Source organism: Zerene cesonia, chromosome Z (genome assembly GCF_012273895.1).
Source record: "Zerene cesonia ecotype Mississippi chromosome Z, Zerene_cesonia_1.1, whole genome shotgun sequence".
NCBI classification, from domain to species: Eukaryota; Metazoa; Arthropoda; class Insecta; order Lepidoptera; family Pieridae; genus Zerene; species Zerene cesonia.
The window spans coordinates 1,366,449-1,391,287 of NC_052122.1; the positions used below are offsets into that span (position 1 = coordinate 1,366,449).

Genomic DNA, 24,839 nt, shown 5'->3' on the forward strand with positions numbered 1-24,839 from the left:
CTGGTCTGTGAGCTAGCACGAACGAACGAAATACTTTTTTCCACGGTAGCACGCGAAATCGGATGTGCAAATACGCTGGTGATGATCTTGCTCTGAATCCATATAACATTTAATTATTATCTTAATAGTAGTTTACTTTTGTTTTGTAATTCGGGTTTGTAAGTATTTTGAGTACCTATATATTTAAAGGTATTTGAAAATAGTATATTCTGTTCTCTACCTATATAAGATAATGAACAGGCATAAGCATAGGTTTTTTGCTTTTGTGAGAGTAGAGCTCGTTTCAGCACCAATTAGAAAAAGTAGAATAAAAAACGAAGCATGTGACCGCATATGAATGCAATTATGATAGGTTCTATAAACGGATAAAGCCAATACTAATTACTATTATAAATGCCACTCAAATACAAATGAATCACTACAATGCATTTTAATGGTTGGCCAATGCAAATTACAGTGACGAGTACGAAAATAACTATTTGATAATTTGTCAGGTATATAACTATAATTTCAAATAATTACAAATTTGATTAATGTTTAATTTGTTAAATGGGGATTTCTGTATCAATATTGGTATTGAAGCAAATTTCAAATATTTTCAACAAAAATTGAAAACGCCTTTTGATAGTTGAAAAATAAAGTCCAATTCGGTCATTCATATTAAATGTTTAAAAAGCTCCTCTCAATGTTTAAAAAGCTCCTCCATCCTATTTTGAGTCTTCGTGTGCTCAAGTTATGTCATAGCATACGTAAAAAATTTGGTGAAATGAGAATACACCATCAAGTTTTTTTTTTTTGGTTTCTGAACCTACAAATATAACATCGACAACAGAGTCAGTGTTTGTTCTTTTTTTTTAATATCACAGTCGGCAATGGAGCTGGTGGGACGCCTGATGGTAAGCGCTACCACCGCCCATGAACATTTGGAGAGGTGTAAGGTCCTTACGCCTCTACAAATGGATTGCCGACTTTAAATTGGGAAAGGGTTAAGAATGGATTGGCGAAAGGAATAAAGGAAAGGACTGGGAAAGGGAAGGAATAGGATATGGGCTATGTTCTTTCAGTAAAATATTATTTACTATTATGTTCCGAACCTTAATAGTATTTCTTATTAGATTAGACTCATTGGCTGTAGTTAGTCCACCTTAACAAAGGGTAATTTCTTGGAATGTTATTATCAGAAAAAATGCATGGATAGAAGTATCGATATTCATCGATTTATTTGTTTAAATAATAATTTTGTTCGGTGTCCTCTAGACGAGGGAGCAGATGCTCTTCTCAAATCGCTTTTCTCTTCGAGCAATTACTAGGCTGCTTCCTTCCAGAGTAGTTTATTCTTCATAGGCTAATTACAGGCTACGTTGTTGCTGGAAGAATTATTATGACACGGTAATTTTATACGGCTAATAATGTACTTTTCTTTTACCCCTTTATAACTAAAATAACCAACCAAAACAAAGGTTGCTGTGACTGATAATGTTACTTTAATATAAATTAAAGCAGATACTCATTTATAGGAGGTATTATAAAATATACATATATAAATTTTACCATCAAAGAACGTGGTTAGGAAGTTTGAATTAAAGACAGACTAATGTGACAGGTTGGTAATTTATGTTAGTTTGTAAATGGGAAACATTTTAGTTAGATCTTGAAATTCATCTTGGAAAGGAATTGCTGTACCAACCGTTTGATGTGATAATTGTCAGACGCTCTAATCATTCAAGATCGGCCATTACATTAAGCATGTAAATTGGAATTTACTATAGCCCGGTTTCCTTTTGCAGCGCATTTCACCGCCTCAGGGCGGTGGACTGGGGCACCGTCCGAAGAGACGGTCATAACATCTTCACTAAACTGATCCGTACTCGCAATCCACGGGACATTGAAGGCCAGGAGCTGCCAGGGCCGGGAAAGCAGCGGCTATCGGTGAGTTGAGCATCATATTTATTTATTTAATTATCTAATTATGAGGAGCCTGGTTTTGCGCGATAACTGCCGTATTCGTTAATTTTATTGACTTTCTTTTACTTATATACTCTTGATATATATAGCAATGGAGACTTGATAACTTTTCTATGAAACTAGTATTTCATTTATGTCAGCTACAAAACTCGTAATAAAACATAACTTGCTACCCTATCTTATAAGTATTTTTTGATAGTCAATCTTACATTTAAAATATTATGTTTTATTAATATACATATAATATAAAACATAATATAAAATATCTTTATAGAAGCAATATAGTCTATGATTCTATTATCACAGTACTCCGATGCGATGGATGATAAATTCCAAGTAAAACTATTATGTTACAAAGTTCTCATAGAGTGCATTAGCGGGTACCGTTCACGTGCATTTCCAACGTCAAATTAGAAAGAGATCGACAAAATCGACGCTACGACGAAAGATAAATATGAAATAAATATACATCACACCTCTAATCTGCTGGGTACTTCTAGCGAAGTAAGTATTTCGTGGCGTGTTAGCCTAAGTAGAGAATATCTGTTGTGTCTAAATTGAGTTAGAACGAAATTATTAGATATATAAGATCTATGGGTCGATTTTCCCGATGACAATGCTCATGTAAGTGAATTTCAAGCGCGCTATTATCAGACTAATGCCTCCGGATTGCACTCACTGAAATAACAGTGCAGTAAGCTGTGTAATTGGAACATGGTTCACATATTATTTATGCATGTGGCAGCACGTATGCGAAAGCTTATAGACAAATAGTCTTCGTTTTCCGGATTTTCCCACTAGTATTAAGCCGTTGAGTGTTAAGCGGAATGGAGCTATATGTTTAAGGATTCGGTCCATACAAAATGCGGTGGTAGTAGAAAATAGGTTTAAACACTCGAGAGGGCATTTGCATTATACTTTCTTTGTTCCTGTTATAAACGGTTTTTGTATTCGTACAATTAATTGTGAATGGATAAAGGAGTGTAATTCAGAATCTAATAATATTTAATTGTTACTTTGAATTGAAATAGTACAAATGAAGTATTCTTAAACGTATCAAAACATGACGATGTATAATAAAACATCTTCAAATAGTGTTGTAAGAAATTATATGTGCCACTTAATTTAAATTGCTCATTTCAACTCTTTAAAGTTTAATAACTTCAAGAGTTAGCAGAAAGTAATAAGCTTTCCTTGTGAGTTCAAAGCCGTTAACTGGAAAACGTAAACAGATCTATTCATTTGAACTATCATACTTTATCATACTCTAACCATACTAACTTTAACTAACATAATCTTGAAATTACGAGAAAATAAACAATTAGTTTTACATCATCATTAAAAAAAACATCCTATATAGTAAGGCATATTATATGCTGCAGTTTTAATATTGTATGTTCGACGGTGTTTGGATAGGCGCGTGCAGGAACTGTAAACTTTTTTCAGTCACATACTGTGCTCATGTTATTGGTATCTCTACGATATACAGTATGTAAATTTTTATTTTCAATACACAAGCACAGGGTTTTCGGGGTTTAACACGTTAGTATTTTTCTCATGAATGTTACAATATGTAAATCTGTTTTGATTTTCTTCACAATTGTATTACTAAACAATTTAAGCATTATACGAGTATATCATTAGTACGCTGTTTTTTAGATGATTTAATTATTATTTGTATTTATTTTAAATACGTAAGCTTATGAAAAGGAAAATATGAATATAATCCTGGGGCAGGGGTTAGTCATTGCCGTACACTGTAGTCAAAAATCAATCATAGCCATAAACAAAAGAGTATGCACACATTTGAGTATGCGTACACTTATGCGTATGCATTCTTTGTTGATTTAATGTGTTTTTATATATTTTTTAATAATACTTTCTCTATACAAACTATAAGTTTTTCAAATATTATTATTCTCCGTACAGGTAATTTTGTGTCGATGCTTTCAGTGTATGTCGTAGAAAGATTTCAAGAAAACGTCAATTGATTGTCTATGTATGTTTATTTATTTATTAAAAAAAACTTTTTATACGAATAAGTAGTGGTGTAAATAGTACCACTTTGTATAAAATAATTACTTAAGTAAATTCCTTTACGAAAATTTTTTGTACGGTTATGTTTTTGATAGTGTCTAAGTATTAAAATAAAACTTTTTCAAACTGTAGGTATCTACTTTCTTAACATTCAGGCATAGCCGGCAGTATATTATTCGGAATTAGTTTCCGAATAATATGGTACCATTTTTTTTAGAAGCTCAGGCAGTGCACAAAATATTTGAATTATCGTGGAAAATATAATAACAATTTTTTATTAACACCACACATACAACAGGAGTTAGTATTAGTATAAAGCTTATAGTTTTAATTGAACTTATCTGAGATTTATTTAATTTCTTCTGTGTTAAATTGCGTTCACGAGTAAAATAACGTAATATGGAAAATGTCATGAACTTAATAGCTGTGCCAAGAAGCCTCCACTTATCTGTCACTCGCAATTCCTTCACCAAAAGTGAGCTTTGAAAATGAAATATCAGAACTCGTAAATTGTTCTTATTGATGGGGTTATTATATACGTATCTTGGTTTCTTTTAAATAAATTTTGTTTTGAAGGTCTTCGCAACAAACGAAAATGAATGAAACGAACTTATGACTTTCGTTTGCAAAATTGGAGGAAAAAAGAAATAGAAAAGATTTTTGTTGTTTGAATGTTTGTGTGGGTGTTTCATTAATTATTTGTAAAATTGTTAAAAATGTGAAAATATACATCTAAGCGGAGATTTGTGTCCACGAACCAAAAATAAATACGTTCCTCTGTTCTTTATCTATAAGTTGTGTAACTCACGCGACGAAGCTGTCCATTCCTTCTTTCCAGTCTTGAGTCCGTTCCTTTTTCGTACCCCTTAAAAGCGAACAACGCATCTGCAGAGGCACTACCTCGGCGATTGCTTATGGCCGTTTGTTATAGCTTCCCATTAGTCGAACTACCAGCTCAGTTGCCTGTATGACATAAAGAAAAATACTTTCTTTACAATACATACATTTAAATTAACCTTTATAATTTATTCCATAACTCATACATCCCTACTTTTTTTGGATAGATGAATTTGTATCATATTTGTCAAATATATTTTTGGTACTTAAGTGGTAACTTACAACTGTATATTAAAATAAAATAAAAATTTACGTCCAATTAAATTAACGTACCTACATCCTTTCCAAAACTCACTGGTAATAAATCATAATCATTATGAAGTGATATGAGAATAGTTAAAATCGTTTTATACTTCATATGATAAGTAATTTATAGTAATTTCCTGTTAACATTACCAGCCGGCAACCGGTGTAATTAAAATATCAGTGAAATACAAAGGAGATTAATCCTTGTTTTATAAATACAGAATAAAATGTAGATTAATGCTTTAAAGTTCGTCATAATTTTGTATTTTATCGTATAAAATAAAATACCAATCCAGATGGTGTATTAATTAATTGCTTTTACAGATAGATGGTAAAAAATAGGTTTAAATTTAATTTTAGGTTAAAAAATCTTTAGTTTTCTCATAAATAGAGTTAGAGTAAGAAGTGATTTTTTCTTACACATAAAGTAGTTACTATCGTAGTAATGTTATATAATGTAGTCATGTTAGTAGTTTATAATATTACAATAGTTGAGAAATTTAAAAATAATGGGAAAAATGATCACGAGGTGGGATTTGAAAGCCACAGATAATATAACGCTATACTAGTAACTCCAAGCCTCTCTGAACTCAGCAATCGAATTTCTTCTACTCTTTCGGTTTTATGCGCCTAAGGCATACTCCATTTTTCCTATTTCTTGGACATTTCTCAGTTATAATAGTTATTAACCATATATGAAGCTCATTCTGAAACCTTTGTGTATTGCCACAGATAATATAGTACTATACGTATTTTTTTCACACCAATTCGCTTCCCTGTAAAACCCCTCTCCATTTTAATATCACAAAAATGTTTAACACCAATTGGCGCGAAAATGATGAAAATTAGAAAACGTAATGAATATTCGTGCATGACAGATGCCAAATTCGAAAGTAATACAATAAAAGTAACTTCTTTAATTCTAAAATTAGGTATTTATGTCCCGGCAGGCATTTCAGAAATAGAGATTTGTGTTTGACGAAAATATATTTTAATATTTTAAGAGTTACCAAGAGTGATATGAAGGTTATATAATATTTTTTTCACATTTCTACTGTTCGATAATTTATACTGAGCTGAAAATTATAACATCACCAGAAAGTTAAATTACAGTGAACTAAGATAGTTTTTGTTCTGGTAGAACTAGCGTGTAGCGGTATCGCTTTTAGAGATAATATTTATTTAATTTTCTACATATGACTGATTTTAAAAGCGTTCTATTTTTGTAAAAAAAAAAATAAATGCATATTTTTGAGGGGATGCTCACTATATTATTGGTATACCAATCCATTAAAAAGTTACATTGAGGGTAGCTTACTCAAAAGATACAATTTGTATGTATTTTTATGTATATGTATTTTTTATGTGTAGGTGGCTAAATACATTCCTAACTTACAGTTTGTGAGTTCATTGCCCTTGTACCGCGGCTACCATTTTGAAGAAAGGGTCTCACGCTTTATCTTTGACTTGACATATTTAATTTTCTACAACTTCGCCTCTATTAATCTTTTTCTTTAAAAATGTCCAAAAATTTTCATGCTTCTCTTTAAGTGTTTCTTATTTGAGAGTAACTACGCAATTTATCTAACAATATATTATCATTTCTATTCTTATTATTGCGATTAATTCACTACATGGTATAAAGCAAAGTCGCTTCCCGCGTCTGTCTGCTTATTTTTTTAAAACTACACTACGGATTTTGATGGTTTTTTTTTAATGATCGAGTAATTGAAGAGGATGGTTTATATGTGCAATAACATCTATTAACCCACTGAAAGCCGCAGGCAAAAGCTAGTTTCTTATAAAATCATTTTGGCTATATTTGCAAAAAGACACTTATAGTTAAAGAATAAGGTAAATATAGTTTAAGAATAAGGATTACACGAAAATGTACGGTATTCAGTATTGTGTAGGCTTGTAAAGCTTTTAGGGAATGTCACATTCTTTGTTAAAGATTAAGACTCTTTTAGTTCTCTGTAAATAAACGGAATAAAGTCTTTTCCCGCACAATTTTTATTATTCTGTTTATAACGATTGTCATTTAACAGTAATTCAAAGAGTAACAATATTAATCAATATAAACATCATGGTAATGAAAAACCTAAAAAGAGATGGGCATTTGAAAATAATACAGCTATATGCTTTTTAATTAAATACACTTATTATGAATCGGATTACCCAAGGTATAAATAAATTTCCGATTTCGCTTTTGTAAAATCCTTTTATCCGTTTCTGCTATAATATTAAATGAAAAGCTGAAGCCGCCATTAAAATAATATTATTCGTTGACAAATTTTAATTTAAAAATATACTACACGACTCACCGTAATAAAAAATTGTAAAGAGAGAACAGCAAACACAGCCATGAAGCTGTTTGATCGACTTCGTTTACATGTAAATTAAATAAAAAACTTAATTAAAAAACTCCCAACCCTATTATTAATTGTTAGTTAAGGATTATAGGTGCTGGGACGTGCGAAACTCATAATAGAGTTATCATACGATTCACCCTCCCGCATATTACTTTAGATAACAACTGATACCGTTACATGGCTGGACGATATTAACCAAACATAGTTAAGTACTATTGCAAGGAAACTCACTTCTAAATATAAAAACTGCACCGAAATCGGTTCATTCGTTTGAAAATTCTGATGCCACAGACATACACATACCCAGACGGACATTGTTTTTGCGTCGGGGATTAAAATGTATAAAAGCAATTATTTAACACAATTTTAAACAAAATTATAAAATATACTGAGCTCTCGTTGTTTATTAATTAATTATTATTGGTGCTCATAATAAGAGCGTGAGCGTTCGTCTAAGTAAAAATAAGGGAAAAGGTAAGGTAAGGGTAGGTAAATTTGAAAAGCCTGAAGTTGTCATCTTCTATCGTTGCCTATTTGTTACTGATATAAAATAATAATAATAATATTGCAGGTATTGTACAATTATTAATTGTGATTTGTTTTGCAGAAAAATATTTATATTCAAATTCCTTATTTTTTCTTAGAAATTAAAAACTTTTTAACGGATCTTAAACGTGATTTATTCATTATATTATTAACCCGACGTTTCGAACACTTTACAGCGAGCGTGGTCACGGGGAGACTGAGACCCGGACGGACACGGGAATATAAATACTAGATTTATCACTAGAAATTAGGAGAACAGAAGTAGCATGTAATTGGTATAACAACTCAGTTTGCTTTGATGCATCAATTCTAAGCAATATTGAGAACTCGGCTCAAAGCTTTGATTCAAATTATGAGTTGGTTGCGGGTTGGTTTGAAGCGCATAACTTTGTCATATCGATATATTAATTTATCGCCTCTGTATTGTTGAAAGCACGCATATTTGTTAAATGTGTGTTTTGTACGGAAAATTCCAACATAAACACAACTTTTGCGTTCAAGGATGTTGCATCATCAGACGAGTCTGACCCAATTCGTGGCGAAGCATACTTCAACTACCCCTATGATCGATATGAACTAAGACACAAACAATTTACATTTAATTTACTATGCATTTCTAGTGATAAACAGAAAATTCCATTGATAATGCGAAAATCACGTCGCGTTTCAAAGCTCAAATATTTAGTGTTGGAGGTATTAGCGATCGCAAATTAAACATGAGCTCTTGTTTCGCAGAGATGCCTCACTACCGCGGATCTCACTTCACTGGGAGTGGGGTCGTGCGTTGGAACGGGGATGTACTTGGTGGCGGGAATGGTCGTGCAGAAGTTTGCAGGCCCTGGAGCAGCTCTGAGTTTCATCATCGCAGCTGTGGCGAGCATCTTCTCTGGTAAATATCATTGGTTATTCAAACTATTACTGGAAAGAAGGATACCAGATTTTGTATCGTTTGAAGGTAAATTTAAAGATGTGAATATTTTCGTTTCCCACGTAATTATAGCGACATATAATTGATAGTAATCCTTAATAGGGCTAATTCATTCTAATATAAGAAATTCATTTCGAAGTATTAAATTGTATGTATTTTATTGACTTTCTTTCATCTTTACCCTCCCTCACTTACCATCCGCAGAGAATGCGAGAATATTTTATGGATTCTTATTTACCAGTCTATTAAACTACCCGACGCAAGGTTACTCCATTACGCAATAAAGGTTCATATTTCGTATTAAGTCAGTAAAATAATAAAATAAAAGAATTAATTTTGTAATAATACTATTTTTTTCTCAACATCTTCAATATGAAATTAGATTAATTTTTAGTCTCATAGCATTGACATGAAATTTTACCTTTATAAATGAAAAATATTGAAGACTAGAAAAAAATTTAACACGAAGCGGGATTCGACCCACGTGTTTTTACCAAACCGTAGCAAAAAAGAAATCTCAAGAAATTAGTTAATATAGTATCTTATTCTTAAGTCAACAGAAAAGACGGTGTCAAGACGTCTTGCGTAAATAAGAGGCGCGACTGTGACTACGGTTTGATAAAACAGTACTCAAAAAAACAAAGGAAAGGAAAGGCAGTGAGTCAGTAATACCGACACGTTTCTCTTTGTTACGTTTTCACTAACTAAAAAGCATTATAAGTATTGAATAAGAATCATTGGCTCAACATCTTGATAGTTATCACGGTGGATTGCCTTATTTAATGGGATGCTTATGATTTCTGGACAAAATTTGAGACAGAAATAAGTGGATGTGAAGTACCTACCCCTAATTTTAGTGTCTTCCAAAAATTTTTGAACAAGCTATTCTTGTCATTAATATTCAGTGTTATTCTACAATATATAGAAATACTACGTACTTTGGTATAGGTACCTATTCAATAATATCAAATTTAATAAATTCATGTCAATAGAGCCCTATTTATGAATCAGGTGGCGTACACTTTTATAATTAAAAAATTCGGAGAGATTCTTAATGGATTTGGCAATTATAGGGCACTTCAACTTCTCAGAAAATCTTTTTCAATGTTACTTTTATATTTAGGAATATACTTAGTCTGACCATACATAAATACACGAGAATGTTTTTTGTCACTCTTACTGTTTTTCGTGCTAATCTAGAGGAGTAGGGTGTTTCTTTGAACATTTATTATAGTGATTCATTTTTACACCAGAAAGTAGCGACTATATCCTTATCCTATATAAATCCTTAAGCCTTTTGACAGGAGAATTTTCGAATTCAAATAAATAGTTTTAGACCATTTTTACCTTTTTTGCGGTTTGACTTTTTTTAGATTTGTCGGAAACGGAGATAAACCGTTTTTACTCTTAAATATTCACCCTCTCGCACTTCCCGACCTCAGATTGCCCGTTAATTATATCTTCATTCATTTTTGTTGCATTTTCATTTTGCAATGGGAAAACCATTCTATTATCTTCCATCCTACTTTTATTTATTTTTTAGCTTCAACAGTAATTATCGACTCTGTCCCTACCTCTAATATAAAACTTTCGTCACAGTTGTAGAATCCGTAAGAATCGAAAACGGCTTGACTGATTCTCAATAAATTACATAATATCCATATGTGTGATCCCCAATGTGAAAAAGGATAAGGCAGTACAACGTTTGCTGGCTTAGCTGGTAATTTAATAATTTTTGAACAACGCGACGTCCAGCAAGATTAACTGCCGTCCCAGTTTTGTTTTTGAAACTGTCTATCTACTAGTGAATAGTTGTAAAAAAATGAAAACATATTGACACATTAGTAAAAAGAAAGGAAGAAACTACGACAAATTTTGTAAGATTATTTCGCAAACAATAGAATAAATACCCCGTTACCTATAGGTATATGAATTATTTGAGAACATTTTTGAAGGCAATTCCATGTTTAATATTTTATTTAACTACACTGTGACACAAAACAAAAATGGATACCATCTCTTTTTATAAGATGTCAAAGGAAATTCAATATATGGGAATAAAATACAAACAGGAAAATATCCGATTTAGATAAATAAACCAGCAAATTTCCCGCTAACTGACCTCAATATTCACCATAATATTGAAGCTGGATATTTATATTTCTCTGTCAAATATTTTAAAATGTTTCCTATTTCAATTTGTTGGTAAATACGAAACACAAAGCAAGTAATAAATCCATTTGTAAGCTAAGCGGAACATAAAAAATGCACTGATTAATAAATGTATTTTCACGTTGGTGACGTATGACATATCATGTACGGCGGCTAACGATCCTGTCAAATCAATAAGACTACGTATCACCGCTTTAAATATCCTGGGCATATTCAAACATTAATGAACGTTTGTGTGACTAGCACTGGCTTTAACTTCATATTGCAGTTTTATTTATAAATTTGCCCTAACATAGCCCATACTAACTGTTGACAATACTTGACTTATATTTAGATACGTACTATTACTTACAAATATCACGATTAAAAATTAATAACACCTATCGTACCACCATCTATTGAAATAATTAACAACCATCTCAACTAAATGATAACACTAACGATACGGATGACACGCGATCATTTTTTTACATTTTAATTTTATGATTCATACCATTTAAATACCAATAAACATTTGAAAAAAAGCAGTTTCGAATCCCGCGCAAAATCGTCATTTTTCTATTCTCCATAATTATTTCAAAGGTTGTCTTTACCAGAACATACTTGCCCTGTACTGCTCATGCTATTTAATGCTGTGGCACAGCGTAAGGGGAAGTATTTGAAATGCTTATACAGTCGGTAGCTCAAGCAACAATACTCGAACGCATTTACCGTCACGCCTCGCCGGGAACATATTTGCTAAGGTTTCCGTGAACATGGGCGCTAGACTGGAATACGTCGTGACCTGTATTTACCCACACATACATCAACAGATAAATGCGAGACCCTGTGTACATATTGTTTTCATTGGTGGAAGGAACTGAGTCAAGTTCTTCTAAAATAATTTCTAGGACAATTTTCTACTTTCATTCAGAGAGATCTAAATGAAGGTGGTGTTACAAAAATAGTACACTTTTGTTCTCCGTATCTGCGAAAACTAATTTTAAATTCTATTTTAGAGTTCACTTCCTAACTATCTATAAACTTTTCAGCAAATGCTATTCCTAGACTAAGTATTTTATAAGTTACAAGTGGCCATTAGTTAGAGAATTAGTTACTTAGAAAATGCGTTTTGAAATATTTTTCCTCGCTTGAAATTCGAATACTATTCTTTCCTTTTATTTAAATAATATAAATTTAAGATGAAAATATGCAAAACTTCATCGTTTCAAACAATGTGTTGCACCAAGCTGATAAAATTTTCATAACTTAAATTTCGAATTTCACGTCTATCGGAAACCATATTGCTATTCGCGCGCTTACCGTTGTCAAATATGACTTGGATATGTCTCTTACAATTTTATAAAGATGCGATAAGATTCGCAAAATAAAAAGGCTGCATATACTTTCTAATATAATATCTGTGGTTGAATACAACACCATTGTCTGTACTCGGTCTCAAGTCCACAAAGGCTTCAAAATTGTAATGCCCTTTTATTCATTACAAAAGTTTTACCTTCAGCCTACAATTGCCGGCAGTTAACGGGGTTTCCATTTTCATATTGTTCTATATAGGCCATATTAAGAGTTATTATTATTACACCAATTATTGCCATACATTTCATTAATTATTACGGTATGTTTAATCGTGATAAATAAGTATTTTAAATTGTAATAATAATTGTCACAGGTGTCTGCTATGCTGAATTTGGGGTTCGTGTACCAAACACCACGGGATCTGCATATACCTACTCCTACGTGACCGTTGGCGAATTCATTGCGTTCATCATTGGCTGGAATATGCTTCTGGAATATCTGGTAAATGCAATTTAAGTAGCTTCCCGCCATCGACTTCGTCCGCATAGTCAAAGAAAAACTTGCATAGTTACCGTTTCTATAGCATTTCCATGTTAAAACCTATGCAATGCTTTTTTTCGGATCTTGAACTGTATCGCAAATTTCATTCAAATCGGTTCAGTTATTTAGGCGTGAAGAAGACAAACCGAATAACTTTTGCATTTGTTAAAAGTATATTAACAGTAATTTGTACGGAATAGCGCAACTTAAAACAGATAATATTAAAAATACCATCCATAACAGAAAAAAAATTTCAGAACTAGTGCTAAAGAAATAGATACAATTTTGTTGGGAAGAATTCATTTTATCTTATTCAAATAGATTTTGCAATCAATTGAATAAGGCAAAATATTATGTATGTGTATAATATTTTATTTGAAATACAAATTGTAGGCAATGTTTTGACGAAAATTTATAAAGCAATTCAATAAAGGCATCAACATCTGTCATTAAGGGAAACAATTATTACACATTAACCTATATGTATTTTAAACTAGCTAGAAACGAATAATGTGTAAAACCGCATGTATTTGATATATTGACACGCTTGCAGCTCTTTTACACACAATAAACCGAGAATCAATATCCGTTGAAAAGCACAATAGTACAATTGGGATCAGTACCCAGATCATCGGTACCACGAATAATTTAGTGTTGTCGCAATGTCTAAATTTTAAAACAATCAAATGCAATACCAGCGGACTTCGTTTGTTAACGCAGTCACCTGAACTTATTTCTTATATATCGTAAATATATATTTGCTATATATATATATATAAATATATATATATTTGTGCGTAATATATACTTGTACTGGTGTTGTTGGTAAAAATCGCAAGAACGTATCTTTAAAAAACAATAATTCCTCATTAAATTTATATTTTATTAGATTCTTACATGTATTAAAATGGTTTAATCTTTGTTAAATCCGGATTACTGGTTCAATCTCTCTTCGGATTATAATGTGACAAAATAAAAGAAACATTGTAATAGTCTTTTAAATCCTAGCTATGATTGCAAAACCAGTGAGACACGATTCATTATTCTAATAACATCTGCAGTGTTAGTGTTCGAACAAGAGGATCATTAATCTAAATAATAAATTATGCATGAAATAATTTCTTTCATTTCAATTATGAAGTTCAGAAATAATATATGGTATAAAATCTCTCTAAGTTATTTATGTAACTGCTTTTCAGTATTGCCGCAACGAGGTAAGAAGGAAATTAAGTATTCAATCTTGAATGTCAGAATCGTTCGTAGTTGAGGAATATCTGCACAAAGATTACAAAGAAATGCAGCTTTCTTTATTAAGGAGTAAACTACAATAAATCGAAAGGTTCCATTCATAAGGTTACCGGTAGGAATCTATATATAGATTAGCTATAGAAAAATTTGTACGGTATAATTTCTACTGTGATCAACATTAATTTTTTTTAATTTCTACTGTAAGCAACTTTTTTGATGCATTTGATATTTCATATTTCTAAGCAATTGTTATATTTGGGTATTTATTTTGAGATTTTTTGATTATTGCGCGGTGTCGTGTTTAATTCGGATATTCTTGTAAAGGGAAATCAAACGGAGTTCCTATTTATGTATTTCATGTACCTATTCGTGTAAGCAAACGATTGTGCGCGACGTTATAGTGTTGTATGAATAACTAGCGACCCGCCCCGGCACCGCCCGTGGTACATTTAACTATAGCCTATAACACTCAAGGGAAGCTCTTTTTTGAATCCACCAATGCATTTCATGATATCAGCGTGTTGAAATAAACAAACACTTCAGCTTTATATCATTATTATAGATCGGTATATAGATTTTCTAAATTGCTTTCGAATCTTTTTTATTTATATAAATTTTTATAAAAATTACTCTTGAAAATTAATCGACCAGTGCACCGCTAATGCATAAAAAAACTAATTTCGTAGCGCGTGATATTCCTAAAACTAAAACTTTAGTTGCCTAACATTTTCCCGTAGAGAATAAAACAGGATTATAATGTTCACCCAATGTTGAACCGTAGTTTATAGTTACGTAATTTATTATATACAAGTATATAAGTATGTATTGTATACAAGATTAAGTAAATATAAATTTAACAGAATAAGATATAAAGAATAAAAGTAATAAGTCAATGAAGAGCAGAAAGTCACGTATTGCCCGCTTAAAAGTCCATGTAAATGTCAGTCTATCACTAAATCATCTGTAACTAATTTATGTATGAACGAATGTCGTGTTTTTCGTGGTTTTACTTTAGTAATAAAGTAAAAAATAAGTGAAAATTACAATAAGAAAATGTCATACAGCATACGATAGGTTAAGCATACGTAGATTACCATACCGGGATGATCTCTAAATTTTAATTTTTAAACCTTCGTCGAATATACTTTCGACACATGTAGAATGGATGACATTTATATATTGTTGAGTAAATCTCTAAGAGACTCTAAAAATTGTCAACGTTGGTTCATTATAAATATAGCAGTAACGTGTTGAAAGAACGATTAGGTAAGATTACTATTTCATTCAATGTGTACTTCAAAAATGTGATGTAAACTAGGCGTTATTTAAAAATCATGGAGCGAAAAACTAACAAATGAACCACAACAAACATTATAATATCTATACATTTTGAAACCATCGTGTGAGGACTATAAGACACTACTAACGGACGCAACCCTTTATTAAGAATTTTTCTTTGACGTCCTAATTGACTAAGATACCTTTGAAAGCTTCTTTATGTGATATTCCGCAGCGACTCTATTGTTGTTGTTTACACCTTTGCTATAGTCCTTGATTTACACATGTGCCATGTTATTTTTATTTACTGATACCCGTATTTATGATGAACTCTTTTTATCACTGTATTAATGTTAAAATGATTTATAACTAAAAACTAAACCGATTTTGAAATGTCAGAGCTAGACCTAATTTGAAACCACATGACAAGTACATTTTAATATACAGCATTTTAACATAAAAAAATCTAAATCGTTTACCGCAAAAAATAAGGCCGACGTCAGAACCTCCTTTTTTGAAGTTGATTAAAATATCGTTACTCTCCTGAGATAATAATGCAATGTTTTCTATTGTATGTCCTGTAGGGTACTACATTGTGACTTCTTCCTCAGATTGGTACCAGCGCCTGCGCCCGCGCACTGAGCGCCTGTTTCGACGCTTTGTGCGATGGAGCTCTGACCAGCTACTTTGCTCTTCATGTCGGCACAGTCTTTGGTAAGTGTATTTGTATATACTTTGTAAAGTAATGATAAAACTCTATCTTCACACTAAATATACGAATAAAATCCAAAAAGAACACACTAAGAAAAAGGCGTGCTAAAAAAGTAAGATTTTTCATGATGAATCGTAAATAAATCATTCAAAAACTACTATAAGTTACTACACACTAACTAATCTGTTATCGTATTTATAAGTTTATCCTATTTTTTGTATTCATAAAATGCTTTAAGGGACTTAAAACCTTACCTGTATAATCAAATCATTAGTAACTCTATAAAACAATTACGTAATATTTCATGATAATAATGATCACATTCCAATGGAGAACATTCACAAAAATTATTAAACATATAATAATAATATTCAATAAATCAAATAACACATATTTTTTCACACCTGTATTTAAAACTAAAAATAAATTTGGCCTTTATATGGTCTTTCAGTATAAATACCAACGGCTAAATAAAATTTATGGAGCTTTTGACGCGAAGATTCGTCCTTATCACAGACAAATCAAATTGCAGACATTTTCCCGCCCGAGTAGAGAAGTTTTATATTGAATTGCAGATTTTAAATTTCTCTCATTTTACATATAAAAGTGGTAACCACTTGTAACCGATAATGTATTTCATTGGTCCGATTGTTACATCAATCCTTTGTCTGAATTATATACACTCGTTCTAAAATAATATTGCAACATAAAACTTTAACAATGAACCTATACTACAACAAACATATTATATTTCTACATATTATTAGTATATATCTACAATATGATTAAATGTAACATCCGTTCAATATCAAGCAGAAAATCTGAAACTCCATTTATAATAATTAATAAAGCCAAAAGTATATTGCTACGTTTCGGAATAAACTGGCAAGCCACAATCTAAAGAGATATAACACTGTAGGTGGCCATAATCGCAAATCGCTCTAACAACATGTGCCATTATTACATTGGTTCAATCATTATTCCCATTGGAGATATGATATAGACGTTGACGCAAATAATCATACTTGAACGAATTATTACTTCATAAAGCTATTATCAGTTTCACATTTATTATTCCTTTGCGGACTTTTGTCAGTTTCGTTATTTGTCTTTTGTACTTACGGCTAAATAATTTTGTAACTATTGACCGTAATTATGAACGTATTGCATTTCATACGTTCCCGTTCCATACTTTATCGTGACAATTACTGATTAATAACGATTTGTAATTAAAGTGTAATGTATATTTAACAACAATACAATTTGCTGTTTTTGTTTTGTGGATTTGGTTTCTTATGGACATTCATAAATGATTTTTCATTTAAGGTGCGTTTTTATGAGACGGGGGTAGAAAAATTGAGATACCACATTTATTTCCGTATTTGATATTGAATATTGGCCCATATATTATTCATATCATATTTAGTCCAAGGTTCTAAATATTACAACGAAAATGCAACAAAAGTATTTCTTTTTTTTTATATTTTTTTCGTTTTTTTTAAATATTTCAAAAAGCGGCGAGTGAAAATTTACAGTCATTGAATAAGTAATCAATTTAACAATGATAAGATGAAAGATTTAACGATTCTGATTACTGTTGCTGTAATTAAATAGCAAAGTTTTGCGGAAGTTTTGAAAATGAGCGATTTTACAGATTATAAGTTGTTCACTAGCGAAACCATATCGGAAGAATACAGTCGAAAAGCAGTTTTTAGTTTTCTCATGAGGAAAATAACTATAAAAAACGTAATAAAGGAAACATAACAACAATTTACACTTTAGCAATCTTTCTATTTTTATTAAATCTATATTCTTAGCCTACGAACACTGCAAAGTGTTACTCAATATGGGAATTTGCAAGATGACACTTTCCCGTACCACCGTGATGTCCATCCAATCCATTTATCATATACAATTCGGAAATAGAATTCTGCTGACAGATGTTTTGTACAAGAAGAAAGGATGCCAACAAAAATATGATTACTTTATACCTAAATTAAATTTTTAGCTTTATAGCATTGAAATGCTTTATAAATGAGAAATTTTGAAAGAATAGAAAACATTGAGAGGCTAGGCGTTGCTACGGTTAGGCAAGAAACGCGGGTTCGAATTCCGCCTCGTGATCAAATTTTTTCTATTCTTTCAAAATTTGTTACCTTATACCTACGAAAGTTACCATTCTACTAACCATGTAACCTGCAATTCATACTCCATCTCACATACATCTACTAAATATACAAAAAATATATGTCAGCGCAAAATACACATGCGAGGAGGCATTATGGGAATTAGAGAAGAGGATTTCCAAATACATAAAATCATCCATCCAAACGAGCGAAAACTTTCTAATTAATCCCTTTGGTTTATCTAGTAAGTTTAAACAAACGACTAGTCTATAGATAGAAAACTAATAACTTACATTTTCATCCACACTGAGTGTTTATAAAAGAAAGTTTCACACAAATTGCAAAGAAAATACTTATAATATTGTAAGTACCTTTTCCTACGAAAGTTTGCGTTCAGCAGACTACACTTTTTATACAAACTTTCGAAGCTTCAGAATAATTATTTAAATTGTCCATCGATATAAATTTCTATTTTTATAAAAGCATAAAGAGATTAGAGAAATAAACTTAATTACGTGAACTAAACACGTTTGAAATAATCATTTCGTAACTGGTAGAATATATTCAGCGCAAGCACCTTAAGCATGCCTTAAATGGTATAAAAATATATTGTTTTATTTTTACTTATCATCAGATAGGATTAAATTGAAAATGAAATCTTCTAAAATATACAAAATGAATATAAAAATAAGCCAAGCAATACTGAACAAAAGTTCCCGCCGTGTATTTGTTTGTTTAAGATTAATTGCTAATAGCAAATCATTCAATTGTAGCAGTGTGTATTTGTTTGTTTAAGATTAATTGCTAATAGCAAATCATTCAATAGGTCACTCAGCGAAGTCCGCAACGAGCCAATTCAATAAAAATGTTTAGAGCGGGTGACTAAATTGAATTCCGCATTTGTTTCTAAAGAATTTAATATATTTCTCTTTAACGCTTAACAAACCATAATTCGTATCCTATTTGTGTAAACCTCCTTTGCTCTTCATTTATTACAAATGTTGAATGTGAAAATTGTGTAATGATGCATAAAATATGATACTCTTGTACTATCCTCGAGCTCGATGAATTAAAGTGTAGTACGCTTACGCTCCGATGGGACAGAACATTCGACACAACTGCTTTACATTCTATCCTCCGAGCTCTAATAATGCAAACTTCCTGATTGCAAACTGTTAATGAGGTTTTGTAGAAAACTATACCTATAAAATTTATCTTGGTTTCGTTAGTGAGCCGATGGTTGTGTTCATTGTGCTATCATTTTTTTTTTTTTTTTATGTCACAGTCGGCAATGGAGCAGGTGGGACGGACGGTGGGACCACCGCCCATGGACATTTGTAGAGGCGTAAGATCGATTGCAGACCTTACGCCTCTACAAATGGATTGCCGACTTTAAATTGGGAAGGGTTTAAGAAAGGATTAGGATAAAGGAAAGGACTGGGAAGGGGAAGGAAAAGGATATGGGCCATCATCATCATCTATCCATATATTTTCCTATAGCTGAGACACACACCTAGGAGGATTCATTGTATTATAATTTATTGACGTAAATAAATCCGTTGCCATAGATCAAAACAAAATAAATTAATAATATGTATATATTAGTGAATGTTCTATTTTCGTCTTACGAAATTTCGAAGTAATTTGGGATATAATTTTTTTTACTTATTTAACAAGTAGGTATAATATAAAAACTCATTAAACTGTTGTTGTACAATTTGATTCTCATCTTCATCCCATCATCATTATATTTATTTATTTATTTTTTTTACTTTTATGATGCGTTCAGGCCCTAATCTACCACGCTGACCACGTGCGGTTCGTCGACAAACTTTTGATTCTTCAGCATGCCGGTCACCTCACGATGTTTTCCTTCACAGTTTCTAGCAGTGGTGATGTAGATTATCCTTAGATGAATTAGAAAATCAATAAATATCCTGCATGCTAACCTGGTCTCGTAACCCCGACATTAAATTATGATTTCCTATCCACTGAGTCTGAATTTTCCAGAAATCTGTTGAAATTTAACGATATATTATTAGAATAAAATAACAAATTCAAAATGCAATCATAACGCTGCTTTGTAAAATACACCTAATCAGTTTTCAAAGGAATCTCTGTCACGTAAACTGTATAATACAAATATTTACGGAGAAAGATGCTAGCTTATCCTAGAAATCGTTCAATAGTGACTAGATACCGTCTCGTCCGGATATTCGTTTCACTTTGTACTAGTAAAAGCTTGTGACATGCCTTCGTAGAGAGGACTCATTCCACATTCGGTCCACCGATGTATGCAAAGGCTGAGTGAATGACGAAAATCGCAGGATCAAAGAAAATGCGCTACGCCGGCTCTTGGCTTTGATATATTGCTGTCAAGATCACATCTAAGTTAAATTATTAATGATTTATCTATTTTTAGCACTTCATTATCAGTCTCAAATAAAATAAAGTAAAAAAATCAAATAGCACAACGAGTGCACAAAAGATGGCCTGATTGCTAAAAACAATCTCTTCCAGGCAACCGTGTAAACATATGGCGTGTAAGACAATTGACCTCTAAACATTATGTAAATAGATTTGAATTTGTTGACGCAAACTGAAACGTTCCAAATATCGATAGGTATTTATCATATAATTATTAAAACTTCCTTCCGAAAGTAAATATTCATTTAAAAATATAATACCACCTCACATATGTGGTGAAAATGAATACATAACCTTTTACTGAGTGTAAAAATGTATATTCATTTTGATTTTCGAATAATTTCTAACACTCATATCATGTGAGTGCACATGATATTATTTGTATTAAAAGTACAAGTAACTATTTAAATAAATGATATGAAATATAACACCTGTACACACCCACTCCACACTCAATACAATAGTCACTTATTTATTACTAACACTAGTACGAAACACAGTAGATTGCTACTATTTCACGCCGGTATGATGTGGGGTTGTGGCACTTCCCCGGTGCGAGCTGGCCCAATTCGTGCCGACGCGTGCTCGACTTCCACATCTCAATACTAATGCTTTATTAATATTTGGATCGTTGTCTTTCACGTATTAGACACAGAATACACGGGCACAGAAGTCACACATATCTACTCACAGGTGCCATGCAAACGCCTTGAAATGAGTAGATATACACACACATACATATACATAAAAAGCAGTAGTGGCTCAGTGGGTAGGACCTCGGACTTAAAATCGACCAGTCGGGGTTTGAGACCAGGCGAGCGTGCAGGAAATAAATTGATTTTTCTATTTATCTGCGCATGTGTAACATCACCACTGCTTAAAACGGTGAAGGAAAACATCGTGAGGAAACCGGCATGTCAAAGAATCAAAACCCTCATAGGAGGCCTGTGTCCCAGCAGTGGGAACATATATGAGCTGATGATGATGATGAAGATGACATATACATACGCACATATATACACAAATGTGCTCTTCTAGAAACAACTGATCTTTATATTGCTCTTATTACGTTGTCTCACACAGTGCTTAACTTGTACAGGAGGCTAAACTATTTATTATGACAATAAAGATTTCAGTATTTTCTTGTGTTTGATTTTACGCGAGTATTATACGGGGGTCTCCCCATGACCACGCTCGCTGTATAGTGTTCGAAACGTTGGTTTAATAATATAATGAATAAATCGCGTTTAAAATCCGTTAAAAAGTTTTAATTTCTAAATAAAGATTTTATTTATTATCATTATTATTTTGTTATTTGTCTCATCAGGCAAACCTCCGGACTTCTTGGCTTTTACCATTACGATTCTGATGACTATGGTGTTGGTCGCTGGGGTGAAGAAATCGCTGTTCTTCAACAACGTGCTGAACATCATCAATGCGAGCGTTTGGGTGTTCATCATCACAGCGGGACTGTTTTACGCCAAGTGGGATAACTGGTCTGCGCATAATGGTTTCCTACCATATGGATGGAGCGGGGTAAGTCATCTTTATCATAATTATGCTATTTATTATCTTGATTATGGTACAAGCCCACAAATAATATTTATAACAAGTAATTTAAGATTGCCTTCAGGCAGTATCTGGAAAAAGTTTGCTTCGAATTTTATTAAGTCTAATTAGATAACGATAAAACTTATCTTCTTAATGCTTTCATTACATGGAAACAATTTAAAACAGCTCTTAGACTGCCTGTAGGCAGATCGTGAAAGTCCTATGAAACTAATGCAAGTTACCGGCGTACGATTGGTTCTCATCCAGTAACAGGTCTACTCGTTTCCTCACATTAGAAATATAACACACTTGAAGCTTTTAGCAATTTTTTCCCATTCACTAACGTTATACGTAATTTAAAGCACTTGACACTTATAAAAATAATGTATCCAAAACTTGTGGATGTTTTATAGAAAATCTAAATTAACTTTAGCTAAACATTTTACAATGCAAGCATCATTTTAATGCTGTTTAAATCACCTAACACTACCATCTGTACCTAGTAAAGTACAACTAAAACATGCTAACAAAACTAACCTCAAGACCAACACGTTGCATAAAATATTAATAAAGGCATATTTCCCCAACGTTATACCTAATTAAGTTATAATATATCGCTCATTGTTATAAGGAAACATAGTATACGAAGGACTATTATCATGTGCATGTTTCTACAGCGTCTAATTGCTCTTACGTTACCACAACATTCCTTCCAGCCAGCTAACTAAACGCTGTTGTAAATGAGAAAATCTTAGTTTATTATGCTATTAACATTTTTGTATTAGAAAGATATAATGCTATAATTTTTTTTACCCTTACATTGAGCATTATGATATATTAGTTTCATTGTATGTACCAACGCTTTTTAAGTCTATTACACAATTTTCTCCAGATTAACGTAATCACGTTAATCGCTTTCTATCTGGAATTCAACAAACAATAAATGCATTTCATATAACAAAGAGGATTGAGATTATTCAAGCAATTATCTTAACTTTTGAACAGGATTCCCGATATTAATAACAATCGGATATTATTTCATCTCTGATACTTGAAACAATATTGCATTGTAAATCGAACTCGCAAATTAAAAACTGTTAAGAGCTGTACAGAGATATTAACTCGTTAACGAAATTGAAAATTTTGATTCCATAAAGGAAATAACTTTCATGTTAGATTAAATTTACTAAAATATGATACAATCAATTACTTCCATGTTCCCAATTCAAGATTACTATTTTATAACTTGCTATTATTATCAATTGGTAAAATCTATGAGTTTATGACGTTGTAGCGATATTATTTGTATCTTTATGTCTTCTGACCCGATTTAAAAGATTATTTTACCAATAACCTAGGCCCGAGTATCGTAGGCTAGATGTAAAACTTTTAAATTTAGAGTTATATGTACAATGAACAGCAAGTATGTTCTCAAAAATATAAACTCATCAAAATTATTTCGTCGGCGCATCAGACTCCTCGTTGCTATTGCTGTGCCGATTTTCAGTTTGATGTATCTTATAGTTTCTAAGATAGAAGGCTGTGACATACATACTGACAGAGTGGGAGGACATGACGAAACTATAATAGTTCCCGTACTACGTCTAGTTGTCTAGTTTTACAAGGGATAGGGATAAAATAATCCCTAATGATTTTACTTAAACGTTCCTCAGTTCAAAGTTTTCTGACTACAGCGATAGTTGCTCTAAGATGTGGTATATATATACTACTGGTACGTGTCGGAATGGTTTAACAAATTCGGTAGTCTGCTTATATTTATAATGAACTAGTACACCCGGCCACGTGTTGCTGTGGCTAAGTAATTGAAAAATATATTAAGATTGGGATAATTGATCGAAATAAAAACTATCCTACATCTTAAGTTGGAACAAATTACATATAAAATGCACAATTTCATAAAAATCGGTTCAGTTGGTGAAGAATTCATTGGGAACATACATCATGACACTGGATTTTTATAAATTAAGATGGTGTTCCCTTAAAACACAATCGAATGCATTCGAAACGTAACTAATTTGCCATGGGATCCTTATATCATAAAATGTTTTCAGTGGCAACCCTGAGAATTATCTTATCGAAATACCATTGCAATGCAAGTAACATCGTATAATTATATCTACGATTTAGATTTTACACAATAAGAATTTTGTTACAATGATAATTGTATATATTATATGATATTGTACATATTATTATATAATTTTGTAATACACTATCCATTGAACCGTAATGGTGTGGTTTTTGGCTAAAATAGGAGACTTGGTGTTTTATCCAAATGTATTTTTATACGTTTCCATTTAACCAGGATCCGTTCTCTTACGAGTAATCGTAAAATATATTGGCATAGATTACTTATACATATGTCTGCAGTCGTAAGCAGAATGTGCTTTGTACAATCAATATGAATTATCAATAATATATTCTTGTACTCTGCATCTGATATGATTGCCCAAGCAAGTCCTTTGACTGTTCACTTT

General features: G+C 31.9%; 1 protein-coding gene across 1 annotated transcript in view; it reads left to right on the forward strand.

Annotated features, from left to right (window-relative positions):
- The window catches only part of LOC119835694 (probable cationic amino acid transporter), a 95,116-nt gene that overhangs the window by 51,114 nt on the left and 19,163 nt on the right, over positions 1 to 24,839 (forward strand). Inside the window, exons 4-8 of the mRNA XM_038360670.1 lie at positions 1,788 to 1,929; positions 8,799 to 8,952; positions 12,833 to 12,960; positions 16,137 to 16,239; positions 22,118 to 22,326. Of these exons, the coding sequence (XP_038216598.1) occupies positions 1,788 to 1,929; positions 8,799 to 8,952; positions 12,833 to 12,960; positions 16,137 to 16,239; positions 22,118 to 22,326 (736 nt within the window). The remainder of the gene's footprint in view (positions 1 to 1,787; positions 1,930 to 8,798; positions 8,953 to 12,832; positions 12,961 to 16,136; positions 16,240 to 22,117; positions 22,327 to 24,839) is intronic.